This window comes from Neocloeon triangulifer, unplaced genomic scaffold (genome assembly GCF_031216515.1).
Source record: "Neocloeon triangulifer isolate White Clay Creek 2 clone unplaced genomic scaffold, ASM3121651v1 ptg000012l, whole genome shotgun sequence".
In the NCBI taxonomy this organism is placed as follows: domain Eukaryota; kingdom Metazoa; phylum Arthropoda; class Insecta; order Ephemeroptera; family Baetidae; genus Neocloeon; species Neocloeon triangulifer.
In genome coordinates, this window is record NW_026775554.1 from 14,207,677 (window position 1) to 14,231,231 (window position 23,555).

The following is a 23,555-nucleotide window of genomic DNA, read 5'->3' on the forward strand; positions in this document are numbered from 1 at the left end:
AAAATAAACACCCCTTAAATGTATGCAAATCTGTAGACAACAGATTATCATAAACTATAAAAAGCAATCGCTGCTGTCGACACGGAATGAGTTGTGTATGTGGTAATTCTCAATGGAAAAAAGTCCTTTGGTTGACAAACTTTCCCAGAGCTCTCGCTAGATTCCCTGCAATGCGCGGCGCTGGCACTGGATCAATAGTCTCGCCTTTATGTAGCCCAATGTGCAGCTGGACCTGAGGCTGTTAACTCTTGCTTGGCAAGCTCTCCAGAATGTTTTTATAAATATAAATATATCTGCTTTTTTTAGTAGTGTTCATCAAAACATTGAGCAGTCCCAGGTAATATTCTTGCTAATGAGCATTAATTAAGAAATGTTAGGGAATTTTCACAATCATATCCTTAAGGTTTGTAAAAAAAAGTGTAGGAATATAATTTAATTATTAAATATATTAGACTTGCAATCACGGAACTTGTGATAGAATTGGTGTTCCATTTCTAAGTTCCAGTTTTTAATTCAGCACCGCCACATTGATTTTTCAATTTTTTACAATAAGATGTGCGCTTTATTTAAATCTCGAAATAATTTATTGGATATATTGTTAAAATTCTTGTTAATTATAATTTTTTTGTTTTGTTTAAAATACAAATATTGCAAAATAAAAATTGATTTTGAGGACTATTAGCATGTGATATTTTATTTATATTTTTTGGTGCTTACAAAAATAATAAATTACATTATAATTACAACATAGGCGCGCAGGGTTTGTGAGTTTCCGATCCACAATATAGCAAGTAGAGCAGCTATATAATTTCCAGAGCGCCATAACGTTATGTATGGCCGCGCGGTCTTGCGTGCCGATTATTGCTTTGGCCTCCAAACCATGACATTTTTATTTTATAAGAGTGTACCATTTCATACATATATGATTTACTCATTTTATATCATAATTCAGCCAATTAAAATCTGCAGACCTTTTTTGAATTTAACTCGATCCATAATAATTATTAAAAGGCAGTGTAATGAAAAAAAATGACTTTGATACTTCTTATTTAATCTTATAAGTTTTAAATTCAATTTGAGAATAAAAATAATTTTTGACAATGTTTCAGTACTTTCAGTTAAAAAAAAATGCACACAAGTACAGCAAATATGACTATGACAGTGGAGCATCCTTCCCACCATCCTGAAGATTTATGGGTGTTCCAAGTTTCTGCCGCTCTTTTGGCAACCTGCTGTATAGTAGGAAACGGCCTAATGGTGGCCGCTTCTTTGAATGCACGACGTATTTGTCGGATGACCTCAAAGAACAGCTTATTTTTTAGGTACATAACAACTGGAGAAGTAAAAATTCTGCTTAACAATGAGTTTCCTTAAATTTCAGCCAATCTTGCGGACTACTCATCTTTTCTCCAATCTCCACATTGTACCCTGCCAAATTAGCTGCTTTTCGATATTCGCCTAGCCCATCTGCAGCAACAGTTTCAGTCTTATCCGGATCAACCACTTGTTTGGGTGTAGGTTCGCTGCCACTGGTGATAACCACCTTAGCCCCGGCTGTTCACACCTTGCTCCTCTCGCTCGACCTCTACCTTCCGTTGGTTGACTGCCTGCTCGAGTGGCAGCATTTAGCTGCAGTGGCTGCTTTTTCATGGTTACTTGTGATCCTCGTTGCCCTTATGCCCTTGCTAGGGTGAGAAGTGAATTTAAAATTAATCAAATTGAACTAAAATTCGTATAAAGATGGAATTCTTGGCGAGGTCTCTGCTACATACCCCTCGTGTGGACAACAAAATACTCAGGACTTCTATCAATGCTGCACATTCTCATGGCCATGGCCTGTGCATACCTGCTGCTTGGAATGTTCATTCATAGCAGACTTGGAAAAGAATCAGCCCCTCAAGACGAAAAACCTTCCACAGTAAAGACTTGAAATCAAAATTAAAATTTAAAATCCAGTTTGTATTTCTAGGACTCGACGATCCACGTCCTTCCGCCCTGGGAGGCCAAAGCACGGCTTATGTGCATTCTCGTACTTCTGCTTTGCACACTGCCCATGCTCCTGGCCGTACTGGTTCACTCTGATGTCCTGACTAACCAACAACCTGTTTTGCTACAACTAGCATGGCTGGCAAGACACGACTCAGTTTTGCCATGGTCTCTTCTATTGGCCATCCTTCCAGCAGCTCTTCTTCCTTTGTTCTGTGTAGCTGCTGAGCCGTATTTGTGCGCAGCCCTGAGAAATCTTGGCCACCGATTCAGTTGCTATGGTCTGGCCTACGTTCGACCCAGTAGGCACACAAGGAGGCACAGAAATGTTGTCACCCCAGCGTCTGAGGAGGACTAAGAAATTCTTGCTTTTTAAATATTTATAATTTTTTTGCTACTATCTAATGAAGAATGATTATAAGCAATCAGTTTAGAGGAAATATTGAATTTGCGCTACCAAAATTTAGCGGAAAAAATTAACAACAATAAAAGTTAAAATAATGCATTTTGTCACACTTTATTTTTAAGGAAAACTTTGTAATAGCAAAGCACAAAAATTTGCTCCACAAATATTATACAATTTGGGTGTCTCACTATTGTCATATGGTTTCACTGATCAAATATTGATCATATTTCAATAAAAGAGGAAAAATAAAATATATTCAATGTATGTCAAAAATACCCAACAAAAAGGAACAAAAGATCAACTTAGTTCCCAAGTCTACATTTTAAAAATTATGAAAATTAACTCATTTGGAACAAAAAAGCTTCTAATTAACATTTGGATCTTAATAAAATTTAATTTTAAAAGTTATTAAATGATGTTAATATTTGTCAGAAATAATAAAAACCTTAAATACTTGCACACCAATTGCTTAGGACTCACAGCTTTGGCTCTTCAACTTTGATTGCAGGGATTGCTCTTAGATGCTTCTTGTACAATTTAGGCACAAGGGCTTTGAGCATTATGTGTGAGATGACGGCAGTCAGGCCCCAGACCGTTTGTTGGCCAGGTGCCTGGAAAACAGGCAAGACCATCCCTCTGCTTCGGAACTGGGTGTGCCGACAAACAAGGGGATCGCAAAGCTGCTCTATGGACAACGAAAACACAGCCTCCACTTCCTGATCATTCACTTGCAGGTTCTTTAGATCCAAAGTGCCAACAAATCCCAAAACGGGCATTACCGCAACTTTTCCTGCAAAAATATTACATTGTTAAAAAAATAATATCAAAGGATATTTCCCAATATAAGAAAAAAATTTATTAAATTTTATCATTCTGTATAGACAGAGCGAAGTTCAAAGGTATATAGGACAAAGCGATTTTTTATCTTTATATATCTAGCATGTACACAATTTAAAAAACAATAAATATAACAAAAAAACTTCACAGAAATTATCTTATCAGATAGTACACACAAATATTTAGGTGGAAATAATTTAAACATGCCTGAATATGTTCCGACAAAGTTTGCCTCAGACCAAACATCAACAGTAGATGCTTTGATGCCCAGTTCCTCTTCAGTCTCACGAAGGGCAGTTTCCACCAGACTAGAATCAGTTGAGTCTTCCATTCCTCCAGGAAAAGAAACTTCTCCCCTAAATTCCACAACAAAAGATGCCAATGCAAGAAATTATAATGCGTAAGTAAATTTTTGTTGCTGTTAATTAAAAAATATTTAATCACATAAATATAAATCTTTCAATAAAAAAAAAACATATTGTTATTATAAATATAATTTTTAAAGGTTTCAAAGGTTTTAGTATTATTAGTCTCACCTGTTGGTCCGGAGGTTGGTGGACCGAACAGTGTAAAGAAGGGAAAGTTGCCCCTCGACAATACAAAGAGGCACCAAAACGGCAGCCTTCTTTTCGGGTTCACCACCTTTCAGTCTAAGAGGCTTGATCTGCCTAAGAGCCTGGACACATCGGATTCGGTTTTCCTGGCCGATGACACTGGTTGCGTCCAGGTGCACCGACCGCTGGGACACTAACAGCAGTGTCCCACCTAGGTGTCCTGCACGCAAAAGTCTCATCTCGGACGTTCCACGGAGCAAGATTTGCGAAATTAAAAACTTTCGTTGAAATGCATGTCGGACAAGTCGTCAAATCGCCTGACGAAAATGATTTATTTTTGTTTTGATTTCTGATTTTCAGCCTCAGCCCACTTTTAATTACGGTCACTCCCACTAGGGCTATTGCCAGTTTTTTTTATTGCGCTCTATGAACACCGGTTTTTGATACCATCAAGAAATGAATGCAAAATTAATGCAATCTACGATTTAGTATGATTTTGATAGCTCATAAATTTTTTAAAGAAAGCAAAATGACTATATCATTAATTTATTTGCTACCAATGTTTCAATAAATAGTGAAATTGTTAAAACTGTTAATTGCAATAACTTTAAAACCGGTAGATTTAAAGTTAGGAAACCGAAACCGAAATAACAAAATTGATCGCTTTTCTCCAATGGAAGACTGCGCTGTGCTGATTGTAAAGCTTATTTACTGAGATTTCGTAGCTTTCCGTGGCAAGTTTTCATATTTTTTCATACAAAACAGACCTTCAATTCATCAAGAATCGGATAATGAGAAATTGGTGAGTTTTTCATTTCCTTTGACAGAATTCGCGACATTTTAATAACCCGCAACTCTCGCCCTTTCGTGAAAATGCTCCTCGCCATATTGTTGTCTGAGTTTTTCATTTCGAGCAAGATAAATTTATTGTGTTAATAAATAATACATTATATCCTTAATTACATTCTAATCTACAGATTTCAGCAGGTTTCGTATAGCCTAACTGCGTTGAAAAGATGTTCGGAATTCGAATTTTGTGAATTCGCATCGTGCCATTTCGTGTTATGTATGTATATGTCAATTTAAAAGTGCCAACGCGGGTTCATAATGTGTTTTTTATCACTTGCGAAAAAATGCACTGCATACATAAACTGTGAATACGATTACATATCGTTGAGCAAACGTACAATGCTTCTTAAATTTTTCACAAACTCTGTGAGTGGTTTGAGAGAAGAAAAGTGTTTGACGTCAAATGGAAGTGTTTTCACAATGATAATTCCTTGATGTACACGTCTCATATTATTCGCGTCTCGGTACTTCAGGTGGTATAAATATAAAAAGGTGGTACATGGGGAGGGGCTTTCAAAAAGCCACCCTATAAACCTCATATAAAAATTCTAAATTTCTTCTAATTTCATACACGGGTTTTTGGAATTCACATGAAAAGCCGTTTTTCATAATATTGATAGCTGATTTTATTAAGAAAAATTTCTTGTAGAGCGACCAGTTAAAAATGAAAATAAAAATGGTTTAATTGGGATATTTGGTTTGGTAAGATCTTTCTCTAAGTAGAATCAGTTATAACAACAGGATAGAAGGGAATTTTAATTACGGTGTTTATTTGGTGTGTTTAATAATTTATTTTTGAGGTAATTAAAAAAATCGTGTATATCAAAATCCTGTTTTACTTACGCATTTATAGAGAACAGTGAAAGTTTTTTTCTCTTCTATTAATTTTTTACAGAAAGAATATTTTCAAATTTCAATACAGCGCGAAAACATTCATGCACCTGAAAGCTATGAACGGAGAGGAAAATTAACTTGAAAAACTATCGACTTGATATTCAGCGCCAAAGTGCGTTGCCGGTTTCACCTGGCTGTTCAAATTGTCAAAATTAGTTGTTGTTTTTTCGCACATTTCTGTAACTTATATACCTTCTGGAGGGTCTGCAAATGAATGTAAATTGGTAAGTAAGGGAAAATCTTGTCAAAGTTTTCTCGTCCCAAGGATTGATATTTCTTCGGCAAAATGCATCGATTAAAAAAAATTTCATCCTAATTTGGAGATTTCTGTTTTATTTGGAATCTCTTGCAGGTGAAGAAATGGAAGCGTACGCAGGAGGTCGGCAGAAAACCAACCAGGACAACTTCGATGACCTGGACCTGGACCTAGAGAAGCCACAGAAGAAGAAATTCGTGCGCAGCCAGCTTGGCGATGCCGAGGAACTCGAGGACAATGACCTGCGACTGAAACTGCTCGCCCCTACAGGCCAGAAGAAAGGGGCGGCAATCAAAATTAACTTGCACACAAATAGCAAACCTTTAGCTGAAACGAGGCCAAATGCTCCTCCCCCTGCTCGGGCCTTTCCTCTTCCAGGTTTCATACCCATTGGTACCCCGCCAGCAAGATTTCCCAACCCTTCCATGGGTAGCCCTAGTTTTGGACTGCCTTTCAACCTTTCTGTTCCTCCAGGGGCTTTGCCGACTCCAGCTATAGCCACACCTGGTCCTTCCCCTGCAGAAAAAGCTTTGGCAGAACAAACAAAACAGGAAGCGCAGGTGTGTCTCACGTACAAAGTTGTCAAATTTATTATTGGCTCTTTTTGTTTTAAAATTTTTAATGTTATTTAAGATAGTAAAAATAATTTGCTTTAAGTGAATGTCCCATCAACTTAAAATTTTTTATATTTGCAGCAGAAATTTGTTTCTGCCGCTGAAAAGCAAAAGGAGTTACAGAAGGCCCTCGGAATTGAGATATCGCACGAGGCAGGGCCAGGCCGATATTCTTACAGAGGACCCCTCTACAAGAAGACCACAGGCAAAAACGCACACCTATATTCTTGCCATGTGTGCCAACTCAAGGTCCTTGATAATGACATCGTCAACCACAACAATGGCAAAAAACACAAAGCAAATATGATTGCCATCAATATAATTGATTACAGGAGGGAGCAAGGTATTTGATTTTGAAATCCTTTGCACTCCTAATCTCAATTTTAACAATTCAGAAACTGCTCATCTTGATGAACCTGCAGTTCCTGGCATGGAAATGGAAATGCGGCGAGTGCCATTGTGCCAAACTATGCTGGATAAGTTTACTGATTCGCCCATAATTGGTAATTTCAAACTTAAAACTGGTGTTGGCTTATTCCTATAAAATCAAAACTCTGTAAGAGTTGTTTGAAATAAAATTGATTTGATCTAGTCAATTAAATCGTCTGCTTTTTGGTTTGTTGATTTATAGGGCTTGAGTATTTGGTCGAGTTAATGGACGACGATGTAGAAAATTGTCATGTTGTGTGTTTCTTATGCGATAAGCGAGGTGAAAACCTAATGCAAAATGTGCGACAAAACATTATTTCGCACATGATTGGCACTGCTCACCGTATGAACTATCTGGTCTGTATTTATATTATTATGGAGTTTATTATATCAAATATTAAAATTCCAGAAGCGACATTTTGCAAAAGCACATGAAGCTCTTCTCTTAGTTCAAAACAGCAAAGATCTGAAACTAGAAATGGGGCGCTTTGTTCGCACTGTTGTTGAGAGCATTGAAAGGGAATATGGACGACTGAAGCCCATGCTAGTTCTTGGCCGCACCTTCCGAGCAAAATGCGAGGAATACAAAGAGGCAACCAACAAGCAAAGGCATTTTTGGTAGGTTAATGTTATATTGCTTTAAATTTAGAATTGAATTTGAATTTATTGAATTTATTTTAGTGAAACTCCGAGCAAAACTTTTGTTGAGCTTGTTGGCGTTCCGAGAAGGGAGCCATCTGTTGAGAGCTTGGATCGTAGCCCGAGAAGTCCTGGTCGGAGGGAAAGAAGAGGAAGGAGTCGAAGTCCTATCCCAAGTGCAAGAAGTCGAAGCCCTCGGTCAAGGGCAAGAAGTCGAAGTCCAAGACCGAGTGCAAGAAGTCGTAGTCCTGGCTTGAGATTGAGAAGTCCTGAAAGCCACTGGAACCCCAGTCCTGTGCAAGGCAGAAGTTCGAGTCCAGGTAGACGGAGGAGTCCCATTCGAAGGCGAGGCCAGTCATACAGAAAAAATACTTCTAAAAGTGACAGCATTTCACCTGAGGGTAACCTAATTTTAATTAACTTGGAACGATTTAATTAATTAAAATAAAACAGGTGGGTCTAGCCGGATGTCTCCATTTGATGAAAGGTCAGTTATAGTTGCATTTTAATTTATTGGTCTGATTAGACTGATATTTTATTTAACACATAATTTAAATGTTGCATATAATTATAGATTCAATGAAAGGGAACAAACCATTTAAATATAGCAAAGTGGCAATTATTTACTAAATATTGTTTTATTCTTGCATTGCAACAACAATTCAAGCATTCTACAAAATTAATTGTCTATATTAATTAATTGACTTTATAATATAATGATTTTTTTTTTGTCTTTTAACTGATGAGCTTGCCTCATGATTCAAAATTTCAGACTTCAACAGAATAGTCATCCACCTCCACCAGTGCGTGAAGAAGAAGAATCTGGCCAAGAAGTTGTAGAGATTCTTCCCAAAAAAGCTAATGGTACTGCTATTTAATATTTTTGTCAAAAATATATATCCTTTTTTTAAATTATTAAGCACACATTAATTCTAATTTATGAATTTTCAAATATTTGCATACAAATTGTATCTGAGTGGTAATTATTTATTTTAGAGATATGTATAATAATGCGCTATTTTGATGAATGTTAAATCTATTTAATTTACTTAAGGGTGTGAGATCATTTTTATTTTAAAGATTTTATTGTAAAAATTAACGTGTTTCAGGCAAAACGCTGAACATAAATGACGCACTTCGAGACACAACACCAATCTCCAACTCTGGTTCTGACATGTCCTTGTCACCTGAACCAGTCTCTCCAGGAAGACACATTTCCCCAGTCGGGATCAGACAGTCTAATCGAGACAGGTTGCCCAAACTAGATAATTTTGGTAGGGAAGTGAGCCGAAGGCAAGAGTATGGGAAACGATCTCGCTCCCCAGACAGCAGACGTGCGCATCAGAGTAGAAGGCATTCACGTAGTCCACGCAGAAATCGTAGGTCTTTGTCATGTAGCCCTATTTCAAGCAGGAGTGGTTCGCGCTCACCCCGCCCTAGGTCTCGCTTGTCCGACTCTAGGAGCACAAAGACAATGAGTATTCGGGAAAAGTGGGATCTGTTCAAAAGTGAGTGTGATGAGATAGAGAGGGAAATCAAGAAAAAGCGGCGCCACTATCAGACCCAGCCTGAGAAGCATCCAGCTTACAACGAGGAGTGGAAGATTTTCTGGAACAAGAAGCAGCAAGAAGTAAAAGAAAGTGGCAGGAATCCGGCCAAGTATGACTACACACCAGAGTGGAAAATCTTCTGGAATGAGAGGGTGGAGGAGTTGTACATTCATGAGCTCCAAGACCACAAGAGAGAGTTGAGGAGAAAGTTGGGTTTCACTGAAGAAGAAGGCCTCAGACCTAGATCCTCTAAGGGTTCAAAGTCTGCTTCTAAAGGAGGGTCTGTGTCAGACATCAAAGATACCTGGAAGGCCCTGACAGGTGGTGACATCAAAGGTGAGCCCAAGCCAGAGCCAAAACCTATTAAGCCTGACTACCGAACAGTTTTGGGAATGTTGAGACATTTGACAGCCTTGGAGCCTCAGCTTGGTTCACTTGGCCCAACAGTCAACAAACTCCTCGGAAGAGCTCTGGCAATGGAAAAGGTAAAAAAGGATTCTTCAGAGGACATTCTCTTAGAGATCGAGAACACCGTGATGCTTGAAACGATCAAGGAAAAGTTCAGGGGCCAACTGATGGCAGGCATCGTTGAGCGATTTAACGTTGGCGCCACAAAGAATGCCATCAACAACATTGGATGGCTACTTGATCATGCCCCACCACCTGTTATCAAGGAACAGATCCAGAAAGCAGAAGAGGCACCAAAGGTAGCTGCTGCCGAAAAAATTATCACTTCAAACGTTCTGGCTCCAGCAAGTACTGCAAAGGCTACAGAACCCAAGAAGGAGGCCGTCTCTGTGCCAGGTGTGGGAAATATTGACAGGAACGCCATTGCGTTGCAGATCGCCAGCGCACTTCTGGCGCAAGGTAAGACTGACATCACCAACGACGAGCTGGAGCAGTTGGTCGAAGCAGTAGTGGGGATGGCCCAGAAAAAGAATGAAGAAGCCTCGGAGAAGGAGAAGAAAAAAGAGGAAGAGCAAATGGCCAAGATGGAGGAACTGGTGGTCGTCCCTGATGATGAGGTGAACACGGCAGACATGTCCGAAGATGACCTCATCTCATGTCTAAAGATTTTTGAGTTTTTACCTGAGCATGAAAAACATTCGATCATTATGCAGCTTCAGCGCCTGGAAGAAACGGACCCTGAAAAGGTCAAGGAACTGCGGAAGTACGTAAACGCAGGTACTGAAATGAATTCACAAAATCAGCTTTTTGGTAAAATTGACTCTGACGAGGAGGACTACTTGGACTCCGATGTGCTTAATGCTGCCAAGAAAAATGTTGAGCAGCAGATCAAGCCGAAAGCTGCCGATGCGAAGACTGTGAAAGAAGCCACTGACTCCATGATGGCTGGTTTGATGGACAAGCGGCCGGACAGGAGGTCTGAGACCATCAACACCGAATTGCCACTTCCACCAATTGGGGACATGCCCTCCACCGCTCCTGTCACTCGGCCGACTATGTCTTCCTCCTCTCAAAATGTAGATCAGTACTTTGGCTTCAATCAACCTCCATCGCAGCCGACACAGCCGCAGCTCAATTCATTCCAGCAGTATCCACCCTATCCACCATATGGTGGTCAGCCCTATGGCTACTACCCTCAGCAGAATTGGTAATTGGTGTTGCTTATTTTAATTACAGTGCTAAGCTTGATTTATTTTATTCTCACATTGAATGTGTACAGGGCTCTTGGTGTAACGAGGCCCAGTGGACCTCAACGAAACCTTGTGTCTGTGCCCTTGCAATCTGCAATGCAAGCCCCTGTAAGCGCAAATACTGTTGGAGCAGTTTCCAGACTGACCTCCAAACAAAATCCTGCTTTGATTCACTTGACGGGCCAGCGCTAACTCTGGCGCAAGTGAAAAGAAATTTTAGAGCTATAATGACTAACATAACTCTGTCTCTTTTTACTTCCTGATTTCAATAAAACCGTCTGCTTAGTATCTCTTCACTTTTTTATTTCAGCTGCATGCATTGGGTGTGAAATGTATGATTATCAATTTTCTAAAGTGATTGTTTGGATTATTCAACAGACTTTTTTAAATTGATTGGTAAAAAAAATTATTGCAAAATATTAAATAATATTGCTCTCAATTAATTGAAATTATTTTTTCTTAAAAGTATCTTGCATTTACATGCTAAATTTGGTATGCGCTTGGGAACCCCGATCTTCAACAAGATGTGGGTTGTTATCAGCAGGTGTTGTGACTTGTGATTAATTTCTTGCGTTATCTTCTGGGTTTTACACATTAAGAGTCAATAGTAAAACATTTAAATGCATTCTAAGCTAAGTCATTTATTTAATATCTGGATGGTGTACCCTAAAAATTTTGTTTAATAATAGTTCCCTTTTTAAACAAGAATTTAAAGGGTAAATTAAAAATTTATGTTATAGAGGAAAATCAATGCTTATTAATTTTAATTGTATAGCATATTTTAGCTTGGGATGATGTCAAAATTATTTAAGAAACTTTGAAGTTTAATGTTCTGTGAAAATTAATTAATGGCGTATGGTGTCTAATTTTGCAAAGGGTGTGAAGTGGTATTTAGCTTAAGTTCAAAATTAGACGTCCATAGCCAAATGAAAAGCGGCACACGCGCTTGCAAACACGTCCCACGAATCTATTTAAACCCCCCTCACGAGTTCTAATTAATTATAAAACCAGTGTTGACGCACGATTTAATTGACGCCATGAAATTAAACCGCAAATACTTATTGCGCGTTTATCTTGTTTGATCTCAAAAATAATAAGGTTAAAAAAATAACGTATAAACGGCAGCGCGGAAGCTGCAGATTTCCTCTAATGGGGGAACCGCAATAGAGAACGTTAATAAATTTATTATTTCTGGTTGTGTGAGTGTGGCACCGTGAGTCCTCCGAAGGTAGCGTCCTTGCACAGGTCACCCACTCTGGAGGGGCTACGTGACTCGCGGTGCTGACGGTGCGCAAGTCCGCTTGCTCGGCGTGGTCGATCGATCGAGACGAGCCCCCTACTTAATTCACTCATCGCGCTCGCTCTCGCCGCTTCGGCCGCGCAAACAAAAACGTGTTGTCTCCATGTGAGGTGCCTTTCGCGGACAAGATTGAAGCCTTCCTGCTGTCCCTGCTGCCGGCTGCCCTAGCCCAACGTCTCCGACGAGATCAAAAAATGGCCCCAATCGTCAGCCCTCTGTCCTTCCGCCTGAACCTTGCCGACGTCAAACAAGGTGTGTTTTTTTTTGGCATTTTTTTTTTTTTATTAATTATATTATTTCCCGAAATGATAATTTTTCTGATTGCTAATTTTGATCTGTGTGTATGGAAATTTGAATTAAAAATAATTATATTCTTCTGAATCGAATTAAGCAGCTTGTTATGATTCTGTGACCTTCAGAGCATAGGGGTGAAATGTCAGCAATTTGCGACGCGTACGCCTCGTCACTTATTCTATTGCTGGACCTCAATTTTATTTTATCGCACTGCTGATTGTGACGTTTTCTGACCACTACCGGGTAGCTACGCTTGCTGACGAGGTTGCCTGGCAGTTGGTTTAATTTTTTGGGAGGTTTGCCAAAATGCTTTACCAGTTGCTAAAATTAGCGCTCTCGCCACTACATGTTTTGCTCCGCGAATATACGGAGATGCGAAATAACGTTAGTAGAAAAACGTGACTATCTCGTTCTTGAATATGAACACCAAAGGGGGAATCTCGAGAAAATTTTCCTACTAATTGGATTGATTAATCAAAACGGAAGAAAGAGAGCAGTTTTAATGGCTGGTTAATAAGGAGCATTTGTTTTAGTAGAAATTAAATTTGCAAAATGATTCAATAACATTTGCACATAATTTAATATTTTAGCCCTCCAATTAATCGTTTATTTTCCTACGCAGCAGAGACAAAACTGAATAAATCGTGGTGATAACAATATTATATTATTTTGCTACCCTTCACTTGAAACAGATATTTCTGGTTATTTCAATAATGGAATTAATTAATTTACGTGGTATAAATTTTTGTAAAAATATTTTTTAATAAAGCAACTTAAATTTTAATATACTTGCCGGAGCTGATATGAGTAATTATAAGAAAATAAAAAATAATATACAAGATTTTTGCTTATTAATTTTAATTGAATAATATATTTTCATTTTCTAGCCCAAAATTACTAGTGCCAATTTTATAAACAAATAAAATGTTTTATACATTAGTGTGATTTTTAAATTGAAAACTTAAATTCTCTTCGAATAAAAATTAGCATGCCTGACACCTAATATTCTGCTAATTTTTTGGTACCAGGAAAGAATCTCAAGTTGGATTTTATCAGTTAAAACGAAACAGGTATAAAAAAATTATAAATGGATTAAAATTCTGTCTTTAATAAAATAAAAAGCACAAAAATAAGAAATTGAATTTTATTTCCAATTGAAATGAACTTTGAAATTTGTTAAATCGTATACCATAATACAATTGGCGAATGGGTTCAGAGTTTTATTCAATTCATTTGTAATGAAGCGCTTGGTGGAACTCGCTCTCAAATTTCCATGGCCGAAAATCTATTGCGCAGTAAAAGTTTTCGTTATACACAACAATCTAATTGCATGTTGTGTGGATTTGGCACGCAAAATAAAGTGGACTAGCTTGTTTGCGATCGCCGGCCGTATCATTTTTTTTTGTCATTTGACAGGTGAGCGAGAAGGCCAGCAAGATCTGCTATTCTGCTGCAGGCACGACCTTCTCAACACTCTGTTGGACCCTACAATCACAAACCTAGCGCCTGCTTCAAGTCCTGAAGTTACCAGGGCTTGACGTCAGCTTTCAGCCTAGGGAAATCACAGCATATAGGCCGGAAATAAACATTGTTGCGTGGATTATATTTTGATCAACAACGTAATAAGAGTTATAGTTGCTAGATTTTCGCGGAGGTCAATTATTACATATATAATTTATGCAACGCGCGCTATGGCCTCGCATAAGGACGGCAGCTGAGCAAATTGTCGCTGGCTGCGATTGATTTGTTGTTTACATGGCGAGGAGCAGAGCTTTGTTCATTCTCATTTAATTTCTTGTTGCCATTTGAGCATCACTGGCAGCTCATTTCCGCGTTCTCGTTTTTTCATGAGATATCATTGTTGTTGTCAGGCTCCTCTGGCCCGCAATTTGGTCCAATGGCTGTCGTCGTCGAAGACTATGGCCGTACACACCTGGCCAAAAAGCTCGGCAAGTTCCTCAACTGGACCGGCCACCAGGCTAAACGTAAGTTTTGCAATATATTTAAAAATAAATTTAGTTTTTTACAATAATTGCGTCTAATATTTTAGTGTAATATAAAAAAAAGTTATTATAAAAAAAATAATGAAAAAACAAGATGAAATTTATCATTCTTTGAAAAAAATTATTAAATTTTTGCTTTTTTCTAAACTCTAGTTTTTTTTTCAACTTATGACAGCTAATTAATCAACGAGTGGTGAATCCTTTTTTAATAATCGTTTTAAGAATTTTTTTATGATTTTTTCTTTTTGCATAATTTTATTGCATATATACTTGTATTGCATAATTTATCATAAGTGGAAATTTACTTATCGCTTATATTACTATATAGAACAATAGTGGAAAATTTTCATTTCACTGAAATGAGCAAAGATCCCCACGCATCTTACAAACTGCTGGTCACAGAATACAAAGTACACATCAAACAATCCGCTTCAGTGAGTGTGTGTGCAAACATATTAGCATGACCCCATTTGCACAACTCGCGGAAGGCAAACTGATGATAATTTCCACAGATCGAGGAACAACAATAAATCGTAAATCACGCCGCGCTTTCTGAATGTTGCAGATTTCACCATGCTAGACGAAAACCTTAAGTGGTTTGAGGATAAGAAATTGGCACAGTGCCCAGCCGAGTTTGAGGACATCTGCAATTGGCTTTCTAAAGGAGGACCTGCCATAGCCGTGAGTCAAAAATATTTTAAAACTTGGAGACCGTTTTTTTTAACGGAAAATAATGTCTTCAGGTGATAGAATGCAGTTCTTCCACCAAGGAACACCGCCCTCAATTGAGTGAAATGCTTACCGGTCGCGCCAAAGGATGCAAGGTGCTGTTTGTTGAAAGCGTTTGTGATGAAAGCTGTGATAATTTCTTCTCAAAGGTAAAAAAAAACATACATGTGACAATATTTTTTTGTACAAACAATTAAAATAAAAGCGCATTTATTTAAATTGATTAATTTGGTTATTGAAAATTTCAGGGCCCTTTTTCTGAGAGAAAATTGCCATCATCCTCTTCTACGGGTTCACCCACTCAATCAAAGCAACTCAATGGATTAAATCTGCAAATCAGCAGCATCAAGCTGTGTGGCCCGGAAGTGTTGGCTCGTCAAATAAACGGCCACCTTCAGAGCCAAGTGCTCTCTTTTGTCTCTTCGGTTGTCCCAGGAACCAGGACAATCTACTTCTCCAGGGTATTTAAATATATAAATTTTCTAGCAATTATGTTTTGTTAATTTATAACTTTGATTGCGTTCAGCACGGAGAGAGTGAGAACAACGTCTTGGGTCGTATTGGCGGAGACACTGATCTTTCTCCCCGAGGCCACTGCTACGCTCGCACTCTTGGCAGAGAAATCAATTCAATGGAAATCCCTGAACTCAGGGTGTTTACCAGCCAGCTGAAGAGAACTCAACAAACGGCCGCATTTATCAAGGCGAGCATGGAAAGCCTGGAAGCTCTGAACGAACTGGAAGCTGTAAGAATTTATTTATGACCCACTCCTTTAATTTTTGATATGCTGTTTTTGCATTTTCTTAGTAGAAACTAGAAATGAGAATAATTTTTTCAATAGCAATGCAATGTTAATTTTATTGTCAAAAACCACAATAAAAATTTAATGAAATCCATGCGGAAGTAATAAGTAATAAGATTTTAATGGCTTAATTAGGGCAAAATAAACAAAAATTTTATTAAATCAATGTCAATAATTTTATAGGGTGTTTGTGAAGGCCTGACATATGAGGAAATGCAAGAAAAATACCCAACGGAGTTTGCCTGGCGAGACCAAGATAAGCTGCGCTACCGCTATCCCTGGGGCGAGTCCTATGTGGACATCATGGCCCGAGTGACCCCAGTCATAATGGAACTGGAACGGGCCTCCAATGTCTTGATCATCAGCCACCAGGCGGTACTGCGCTGCCTTGTCGGCTATTTCTTGGGAAAGCTGCCAGGTATAGCATACATCATTTAATGTCGGGGATTTTTATTGAGTCATAAAGTTTCTTAATTAGATTTTTGTTTACCTTCTCTTGAGATAGGGTATTCTCTTGTTTTTACTAAAACAGGAAGAAGAGTTCATATAATTCTATCAGAGAAAAAAACCCAGTGGGAAATTTTCTAATCAGCTTTTTTTCCACAATTTTCACAGACGAGCTGCCTTATCTTGATGTACCCCTCCATACTGTAATGAAGTTGACTACTGATGGCAATGATAGCACATTCGAACTGATTCGTCTTCCCATAGAGTGTGTAGACACATACAGACATAAGCCACAGGTAAATTGTTTTCTGCTCTATTTTCAAAGAAACATTCTTAATTATGTCAATATTTGTGCTTATAGAACTGTTCGGTGCTCCGCAAGCAAGAAGAGGCGCTAATCACAGTTCCTTCGCACTATGATAGTATTAACTTTGGTCTGTTGGAGCACTGACTGTCTCAATTAGACTGAAGGTTGGTTCTCTGTGCTAACTTACTCGTGGCTTTTTATGGTCCTCTTAGTGAGATTTACAACAGCTACATCAAGTCGGAGGAATGACAAAAAAAAAGTATGATGTTTGCTACGATAGATTTATATTTTTCTGATGGAAGCAAATATGAAACCTATAATCGCATTCATGTAAATTTATTCAATTATGCTGGATGCCTGTCAGATTGGCTGATCAAAAATCATTAACATGCTACACATGAGCAAATGACTGAATTTGGGACATCCCGTACCTGCAGTAGAATTATTTTTGTAACACTCCAGCAGTGGTGGTTAATATTTGCAACATTTTTAGCTGATCTGTAACTTCTATAAAAATATTTAAACTCAACTTCTTGTCTCTTGCAATAATTATTATATTTGGCATGTTTGTATCTGTTTCTCTTTTTTAAATCTTCAACAAATCCTAAAATAAATATACCCAAGTTATTAAACAGGAAACCTTTTGCATTTATATAAATTTGCTCTATTTTCCCTTTATATTGCAATAAAAACGAGGGAATAGTATGTGCAGTACATTAAAATTTCCCACGGTCTGCCGAGCACACGTAAAACAAACTTTTAATGAGCGGTGTCAGAATAAGGTCTCTCTTCTATATTTACAATCTTTTTGCGGTTTGCGGCGCTCTCAAATTTATCTCTAGGGCCATTTGCAAAAGTTCACGGCTGACAAACTTTACAACAGCAATGATAAAAAGCAATGGTCGGTGGTTCTAAAGTTAGCAGACACACAGCAGCGTTGTTTTCCTAATTACCAAGCAGGCGTAAATTACGTTCATTATTTGAGAGAGAATTGAAGGCGGCAAGTTTATTTTAAAAGAGCCAGATTTACGGTTGGTGGAATAAGGAATCATAAATTTTCCTGACGTGGAGCGATAAATTCCACCCTTGGTAATGAGATAATATATCAAGGGATTGACTGTATTGTGTATCACCAGAGGCGACGCATCAACCTTTTAGAATAATACAATGCCGGCGAAATGCGCCACGGTGTTTGGGTTCCGCGGTTGGAGTCGTGGTCTGCGTCTGTCAGCCAGAATTATTTATTTTATTTGCCGTTTATGCGAGAGAGCTGCTGGCGATAAGCACAAGCAGCCTGGCCCTTGAATAATCATTGGAGCACGGTGAGCGGCCTCATCTGGGTGCCTGACGCTCTGTGCTATTTTGAGCTGCGCAGAAATTGTTGTAACACCTGGATAATTAATTAAAGAGGGATATAACATATTATCTGCTACCATTAATGACAAAATCAAAATGCATATATAGGAAATTTTTCTGTATTTTCTGGTGTGGTTCTTTATCCAATTTAAAAAGTTAAAATTTTAATTAATTTGTCCAATTTATTCTTATTTAAAATGTCAGACCTAACAAGGAAAGGCTCCCAACTCCCAACACGCAAAAAAATTTGTCGATATTTTGATCCATTAAATTCGTCTCACTTCTCTTATTAACAGAAAAAATGAGCCAATCTTGCATGGTTTGGTTGTAGCAGATCATTTAAGCTTTTACAAATGCAACCCAATGCAACCTGTGCAACTGGCTTGTCTATTAATTTGCGTAGATCAATACAAAAAGCGTGATATTATCATATTAGGCAAGGCAATATCTTCAAAAGCAGGTAGTGCAGGTTGCACTTAATTTAAAATTTGATTATTGATTACCAGCTGCGGCCGACCCATGCAAGATCGGCTCAAAATAATTGTTCTGTAAATAAAGGAAGTGAGACAAAATGAATGGTATAAAAACAAAATCTTTTTGTGCGTGTTGGAGGCCTTACGCTTTTCTTGTAAGATCTAACGTGATAAATCAAGAAAAGGTTTTTGGCATTTGAATTGAAATTAGGCAGTTCCTTATTTTAATTTGTCTGTAAAATTGTCAATTCTGTCATATTTGGGTCAAATACTAAGAAGGTGCAATAGTAATTAAAAACTTTTCTTTCTGAGATTTTCCTCATCCAACTTTATCAATCTGATTATGGTTATAGAACAGCTGCAGAAGAGTGGAAAACTAGATTAGTTAATTTGAAAGTATGAGATGACGAGAAAATATAAATGTAGAAATATTAAAGTTTTGTAACTATAATTTCAAAAGTTTCTACTTCTGCCAATACCGTAATATCAGTGATTTCACGCTATTGTGAATTCTAGAACTTGACAGAGGGAGGCGATGCGGATTTATAGCCCACGCGCTTGCAGTTGAAGTTGTGAGTTTAACGGTGCAAAAGTCCGTGCACTTTTTTCTTTCCCTGGCCGATATATCCGCGTTCAAATGGGAATTACACCTAACTTCCCACATCAACCATGAAAAGTCGGTGTGTGAAAGCCATAAGTCTAAACTTCCACTTGCATCATGTGCAGATCAACTCTGCTGAGAAAATTAATTAAAAGTTCAGCCAGCAGCTTTCTTCGAATAAGAAGAGAAAATTAAACTCCGACCCTGTTTGATAAAGAGGGTTCAGAAATATTTTATGGTTCATAGAAAGGCGAACTTTTTGATCAAAATCACAAAGCCTTGACAGAGAACTTTGTAATTGTCTGTAAGATCTGGGTATATGAAATCCCACTGGTAATTTGAGCCGACCTGCAAACAGTTCATCAACCAAGGGCAAAAAGCGAGTGGAATATTAAATGTATCTTTGTGGCAGTTACACATTAAACAATTTGATTCTTGGGTCGGATGTTTCTGCCTGCGTGAATCCGAAATCAAGACGAGGCAAAGATAGCTTCTGCGAAGCGAGCATGCACAAAGTAAACCTAGAGCTGCTCTCAGAAGAAGCTGTTAAAGATTCATGCCTCGAACAAAGCAAGCAAGACGCGCGCCCGAAAGAACAGCCGCGGGTGCTGCGAATAATTTTATTAAATTTTCATGAATATGTGAGCGAGTTGTGGCGGCGTCTGTTTGCTCAGTTACAGTGTCGCTAGCATTCTATGCTTTGGGGCCCATTTCCATATTAACCGCGGATTGCGGAGGAGCTAAAGGGGTTAAACTAAACAGCTAGCTATGTTAAATGTGTTTACCCTGCGGCCAGCCGCCGGACTGAATCATAAAACGGGGTCGCCAATTCTCCTCTTTTCTGAATTATTGTGCCAGAGCACGCCGTTTTACTTTTATACACGAGCTTCGCTGGAAGAGGGGTCTACGTGAATTATTGTGGCAAACATTTCTGGCTCAGCCATTTAAGCCAAGAGGCTTTCTCGCTTTTCCTCGGAAACCTCGGCCCCCCTATATAAACTTCGTCATCTGAGAGCCGCGAAACAACATTCGTTGTTTGGCGCGGTCTCACGCAAAGTTTGCACTCGGCGCTTCCTGACGCACTGGGAAAATTAGAGACACATGCGATGAATGACGTTAATTTATATAATATACGTTTTTTGGCAACACTCCTCTCACCAGAGCTATTTCCCTTTCCTGGAGCGGCGGGATGAGGTCTCCATTAACCAAGAGCTATTTCAGTACACAAGAATTTGACTCGCTTTCATATATTTTTAAAACATAACACCGAATTTCTTGATTGGAAATAACTTCACAAAGCCACTAAAATTTAAACGAAATTTTTTGAGAACCTTTTAATTAATTACCGGCCATCAAGGAAGGGTGGTTTTAATGACAATTTGTGATGGAGTTTTGAGCTGATGGGAATTACAGTGGGCAGAAATGAAACGGACAATTATAAGAGTGGAAAATTGGCTTTGTTCAAAAGTTGTTGTCGACTTCCAGTTTGAAACAACAGAGCCAGCTCGCTGGGCGAGTATTCCCTTAGGAGGCGCCGGATGACGTCAAAATGAACTTCACTTTATTTTAGGAATAATAGACTGTTTTTGTCAACCACTTCTGAATACCCACTTTTCAAGTTTTTGATTGTAAAAGTTGCAATAAGAAAAATAAAAGTTATTGCGAACAGATAAAATTAAGTTTAAATTACCTACATTATTACGCAAATATTGTCTATTAATCTATCTAGATCAATATTACTTTTTTTATTAAAATTAAATTAACGATTAAAAAGAAGAAGAAAAGGTTAATTATTAAATATTTTGAGAATTTGAGAGTCTCGTCGGCGAACAACTTGCAAACCATCAAATGAAAACAAAATTGCCAGTTATTGAAATTCAGTCCGCCTCCCACCTCCCATAAACTGTTGCAAAACAAGCTGATATAATATTTATATTGAAAAACTTTTACAATTCGTGTCTCGTGTGGCTAAACTCGATCTCTTCTTGCATAGTAGGCGAAATTGCCCCGCACTCGGAGGAACACCCGAAAGTGGAAATATTGAATATTCATGACTTGGCACGAGGGCGTAATAAATGTGAGCAATAACTTTCCATTTGCTGCCGGGAAGCCTGCAGAATTCGAGGTTATGTTGTGCCGGCTGGCACATCGATTGCAACGGTTGCATACTCAGCACCCGCCGACACACCGCCTCTCGATCATCCTGTGGGTGGGTGCCGAATATCGGGTAACGGAAGCAGGAAACTGCGTGCAGGTGCCTTTTGATGGATCGGAACGAAAATGCGATATATTTCCCGAGAAGCGAACGGTATCGGTTTTCAATGTAAATCTTGTAAAATAAACTGTAATATCGATATGCCTAGTGGTTGAGTATTTATTAAAGACCAGCGAAAGTCAAAACAATTCCAAAGGTCCGATTATAAATTTAATGTATAAGTCATGTAAAAGAAGAAAATTTATTTATACATCAAACATCATACCATAGTAATGATTTTTATAAACACTCAAGAAAGAAATAGAGATCAAAATTGGAAAAAAAAATGACAGAAAGGATTGATTTTTATTCCATAAAATAAATTGACTAACAATATATAAAGAATGCATTAAATTTTGTTTTATGAATGTGTTTTTTTTTTTCAAATTTATAAATACTGAATTGGATGATTTCTTAATCTTCATATCTGATAAAAGATAAAAAAGTTTATTCTTCATTAGTTCAAGATTATATAGAAACGTTTAAAATCACAATTTGAATTATAGAAAAAAAATTTTTTGACAGTTCAAATAGAATTATTTATTGTTGCTATTACTCGCGGCGGAGTTATTGAGCAGGGGTAATTACATTTATTTTAATCTTTACCTGATGTAATTAGTAAATTTTCCATTGTGCTACTAGGCTGCAAAAACTAATTGAAAGCAAGCAAAAAGCAAGTTTCCAGCGAGCGTGATAATTCATTCCACGATCCTTTGTTTGTGCTCCGTGAGCCGGCGATTGATAAAAGCGGAAGGGCTGCTTGATGCATTAATTTCGTTATAGATGGGTGTTAAGACTGACACTAGGAGGAAATTGAAAGAAAAGCCGTGACAAAGAAAACGTTGGCCGGAACAGAGGGAGTATATTTTAATATTGGGGAAGGCAGACGACGAGCGTAGCAATTTCCTCCTGTCCCTCGGCTTTTTAATCGTCGGAGGAAAATTGCTTGGGCGTGCTGGCTGCGCGAAAGAGTTCATTTGACGCGGCATTTGATGCTGCAGCAGCTTTTCTTGTGCGCCGACGATCGAGCCACAGGCGCCTGACGCAGGGCTGGTGTTTGCCCTGTCAGTTATTTTCCCAGGCAGCCACACACTGTGTACATTGAAAGAGAGATGTGAAATATTTAGTCCTCTGCATTCTCTTGATGCCTCTTGGAAGAAAATTGTCCTTTCTCATTGTTGTTGTTCCTCCTCATCTCATCGGGCCGATGAATTATCTCAGAGAATCCAAAGTTCGCCACTCCCCGGGGCGGTCGCGCTGCCTTTTGTTGTTATTTTTTTCACCGGCTATCTATAAAGCTGTCGGTAAATAAAAAGCGATGGCTCTTTCCAACTGACCACAGAGTGCGGACTGACATATTTTAATTTAGAAGCCACTCGCTCTTTCCATTCCATGTACTGTGTGAACTCTCCTGTGCACGGTGTGTTGCGTAATGTAGTCCGACTCTCGCGTACTTTCAAATCTGCGCCTGACACATGCCGTGAATTTGTGATTCTCGAGGACACACACGAGTCTGGCGACTGAATTTTTACCTACGACTTTTAAATTTTTCTCAACTTCTTATTGTGATAAAGTAAAAATTAACGTCATCGGACTAAAAATTTTTCTGCAAAATTATTTCGAGTTGGTGTAATTATAAATTCTTAATCACATGCAATTTCAGACCATAAGTTTTTTTTAATGCAGTCACCAAATTAACAATCTGTTACTATACAGGCGTATGAGAGTGTAACAATATTAATATTTTTTCATATTTTAAAACAAAACATAAAAATTAATTAATTGTTAACTCTTTATTTAATGAAAATCATAACATTGTAATTAAAAAATTTTTAAAGAATCTAGTGCAGCAATATAATGTTTAATATAAAATCAAAATTATATATTTTTTTAAGTAAATAATAATGTTAAATATTTACATAATGAATAGCAGCAATAATTGAACATTTAAATAAATTTTAAGGTGTTAGTGATTGGCTTTTAAATATGTATTTATCATATGATGGAAAGAAAAATACTTTGTTGAACACTTATCTTATAAATGAAGCAAAATTTTCACGATTTCTAGTAATACCAATGCATATTGGAATTGTAATTGAACCAATAAAATTCATATAAGTTTTATAATTAAAAGGCTAGTCACGCAGCATTAACCAGGCTCCGCAATATCAACCCTCCGAACGGTATTTAATGATGAATGGTGGCTGTTTTTCCAACTTGCGAGTTACATTGGAGCGAGAGAGAGAGAGAGAGACTCATAGAAAGTTTTGCTGCGTGCAGATTAAAGCTTGCAGCGCAACAAAGCGATATAAATTGT

General features: G+C 38.0%; 4 protein-coding genes across 6 annotated transcripts; 3 read left to right on the top strand and 1 right to left on the bottom strand.

Annotated features, from left to right (window-relative positions):
* The first annotated feature begins 89 nt into the window (after positions 1-89).
* Positions 90-2,843, top strand: LOC132197711 (uncharacterized). The gene is made up of 5 exons (XM_059621195.1): positions 90-337; positions 1,110-1,322; positions 1,382-1,690; positions 1,741-1,918; positions 1,970-2,843. Exons 2-5 carry the CDS (start codon positions 1,129-1,131, stop codon positions 2,342-2,344), a joined length of 1,056 nt encoding a protein of 351 aa, XP_059477178.1. The 5' UTR covers positions 90-337; positions 1,110-1,128; the 3' UTR covers positions 2,345-2,843.
* On the bottom strand, positions 2,488-4,167 carry LOC132197715 (mitochondrial coenzyme A diphosphatase NUDT8). The gene is made up of 3 exons (XM_059621205.1): positions 3,766-4,167; positions 3,437-3,585; positions 2,488-3,182 (listed from the first exon to the last, which is right to left on the bottom strand). The coding sequence occupies exons 1-3, from the start codon at positions 4,020-4,022 to the stop codon at positions 2,869-2,871; spliced, it is 720 nt and encodes a 239-aa protein (XP_059477188.1). The 5' UTR covers positions 4,023-4,167; the 3' UTR covers positions 2,488-2,868.
* LOC132197709 (6-phosphofructo-2-kinase/fructose-2,6-bisphosphatase-like) lies at positions 3,590-17,193 on the top strand. Of its 2 annotated transcripts, none has more exons than XM_059621192.1 (9): positions 3,590-3,629; positions 14,138-14,251; positions 14,835-14,950; positions 15,013-15,147; positions 15,247-15,459; positions 15,525-15,743; positions 15,984-16,218; positions 16,416-16,543; positions 16,609-17,193. In XM_059621192.1, exons 1-9 carry the CDS (start codon positions 3,605-3,607, stop codon positions 16,696-16,698), a joined length of 1,275 nt encoding a protein of 424 aa, XP_059477175.1. In that variant the 5' UTR covers positions 3,590-3,604; the 3' UTR covers positions 16,699-17,193. The 2 variants fall into 2 exon arrangements, with proteins under 2 accessions (XP_059477175.1, XP_059477174.1); XM_059621191.1 differs by lacking the exon at positions 3,590-3,629 and adding an exon at positions 11,922-12,224.
* Positions 4,424-10,968, top strand: LOC132197708 (uncharacterized). 2 transcript variants are annotated; one of them, XM_059621189.1, is made up of 11 exons: positions 4,424-4,585; positions 5,879-6,342; positions 6,478-6,739; positions 6,792-6,899; positions 7,028-7,182; positions 7,235-7,443; positions 7,507-7,865; positions 7,918-7,951; positions 8,237-8,328; positions 8,574-10,629; positions 10,702-10,968. In XM_059621189.1, exons 2-11 carry the CDS (start codon positions 5,887-5,889, stop codon positions 10,862-10,864), a joined length of 3,894 nt encoding a protein of 1,297 aa, XP_059477172.1. In that variant the 5' UTR covers positions 4,424-4,585; positions 5,879-5,886; the 3' UTR covers positions 10,865-10,968. The 2 variants fall into 2 exon arrangements, with proteins under 2 accessions (XP_059477172.1, XP_059477173.1); XM_059621190.1 differs by having other exon boundaries at positions 6,481-6,739.
* Positions 17,194-23,555: the final 6,362 nt, after the last annotated feature.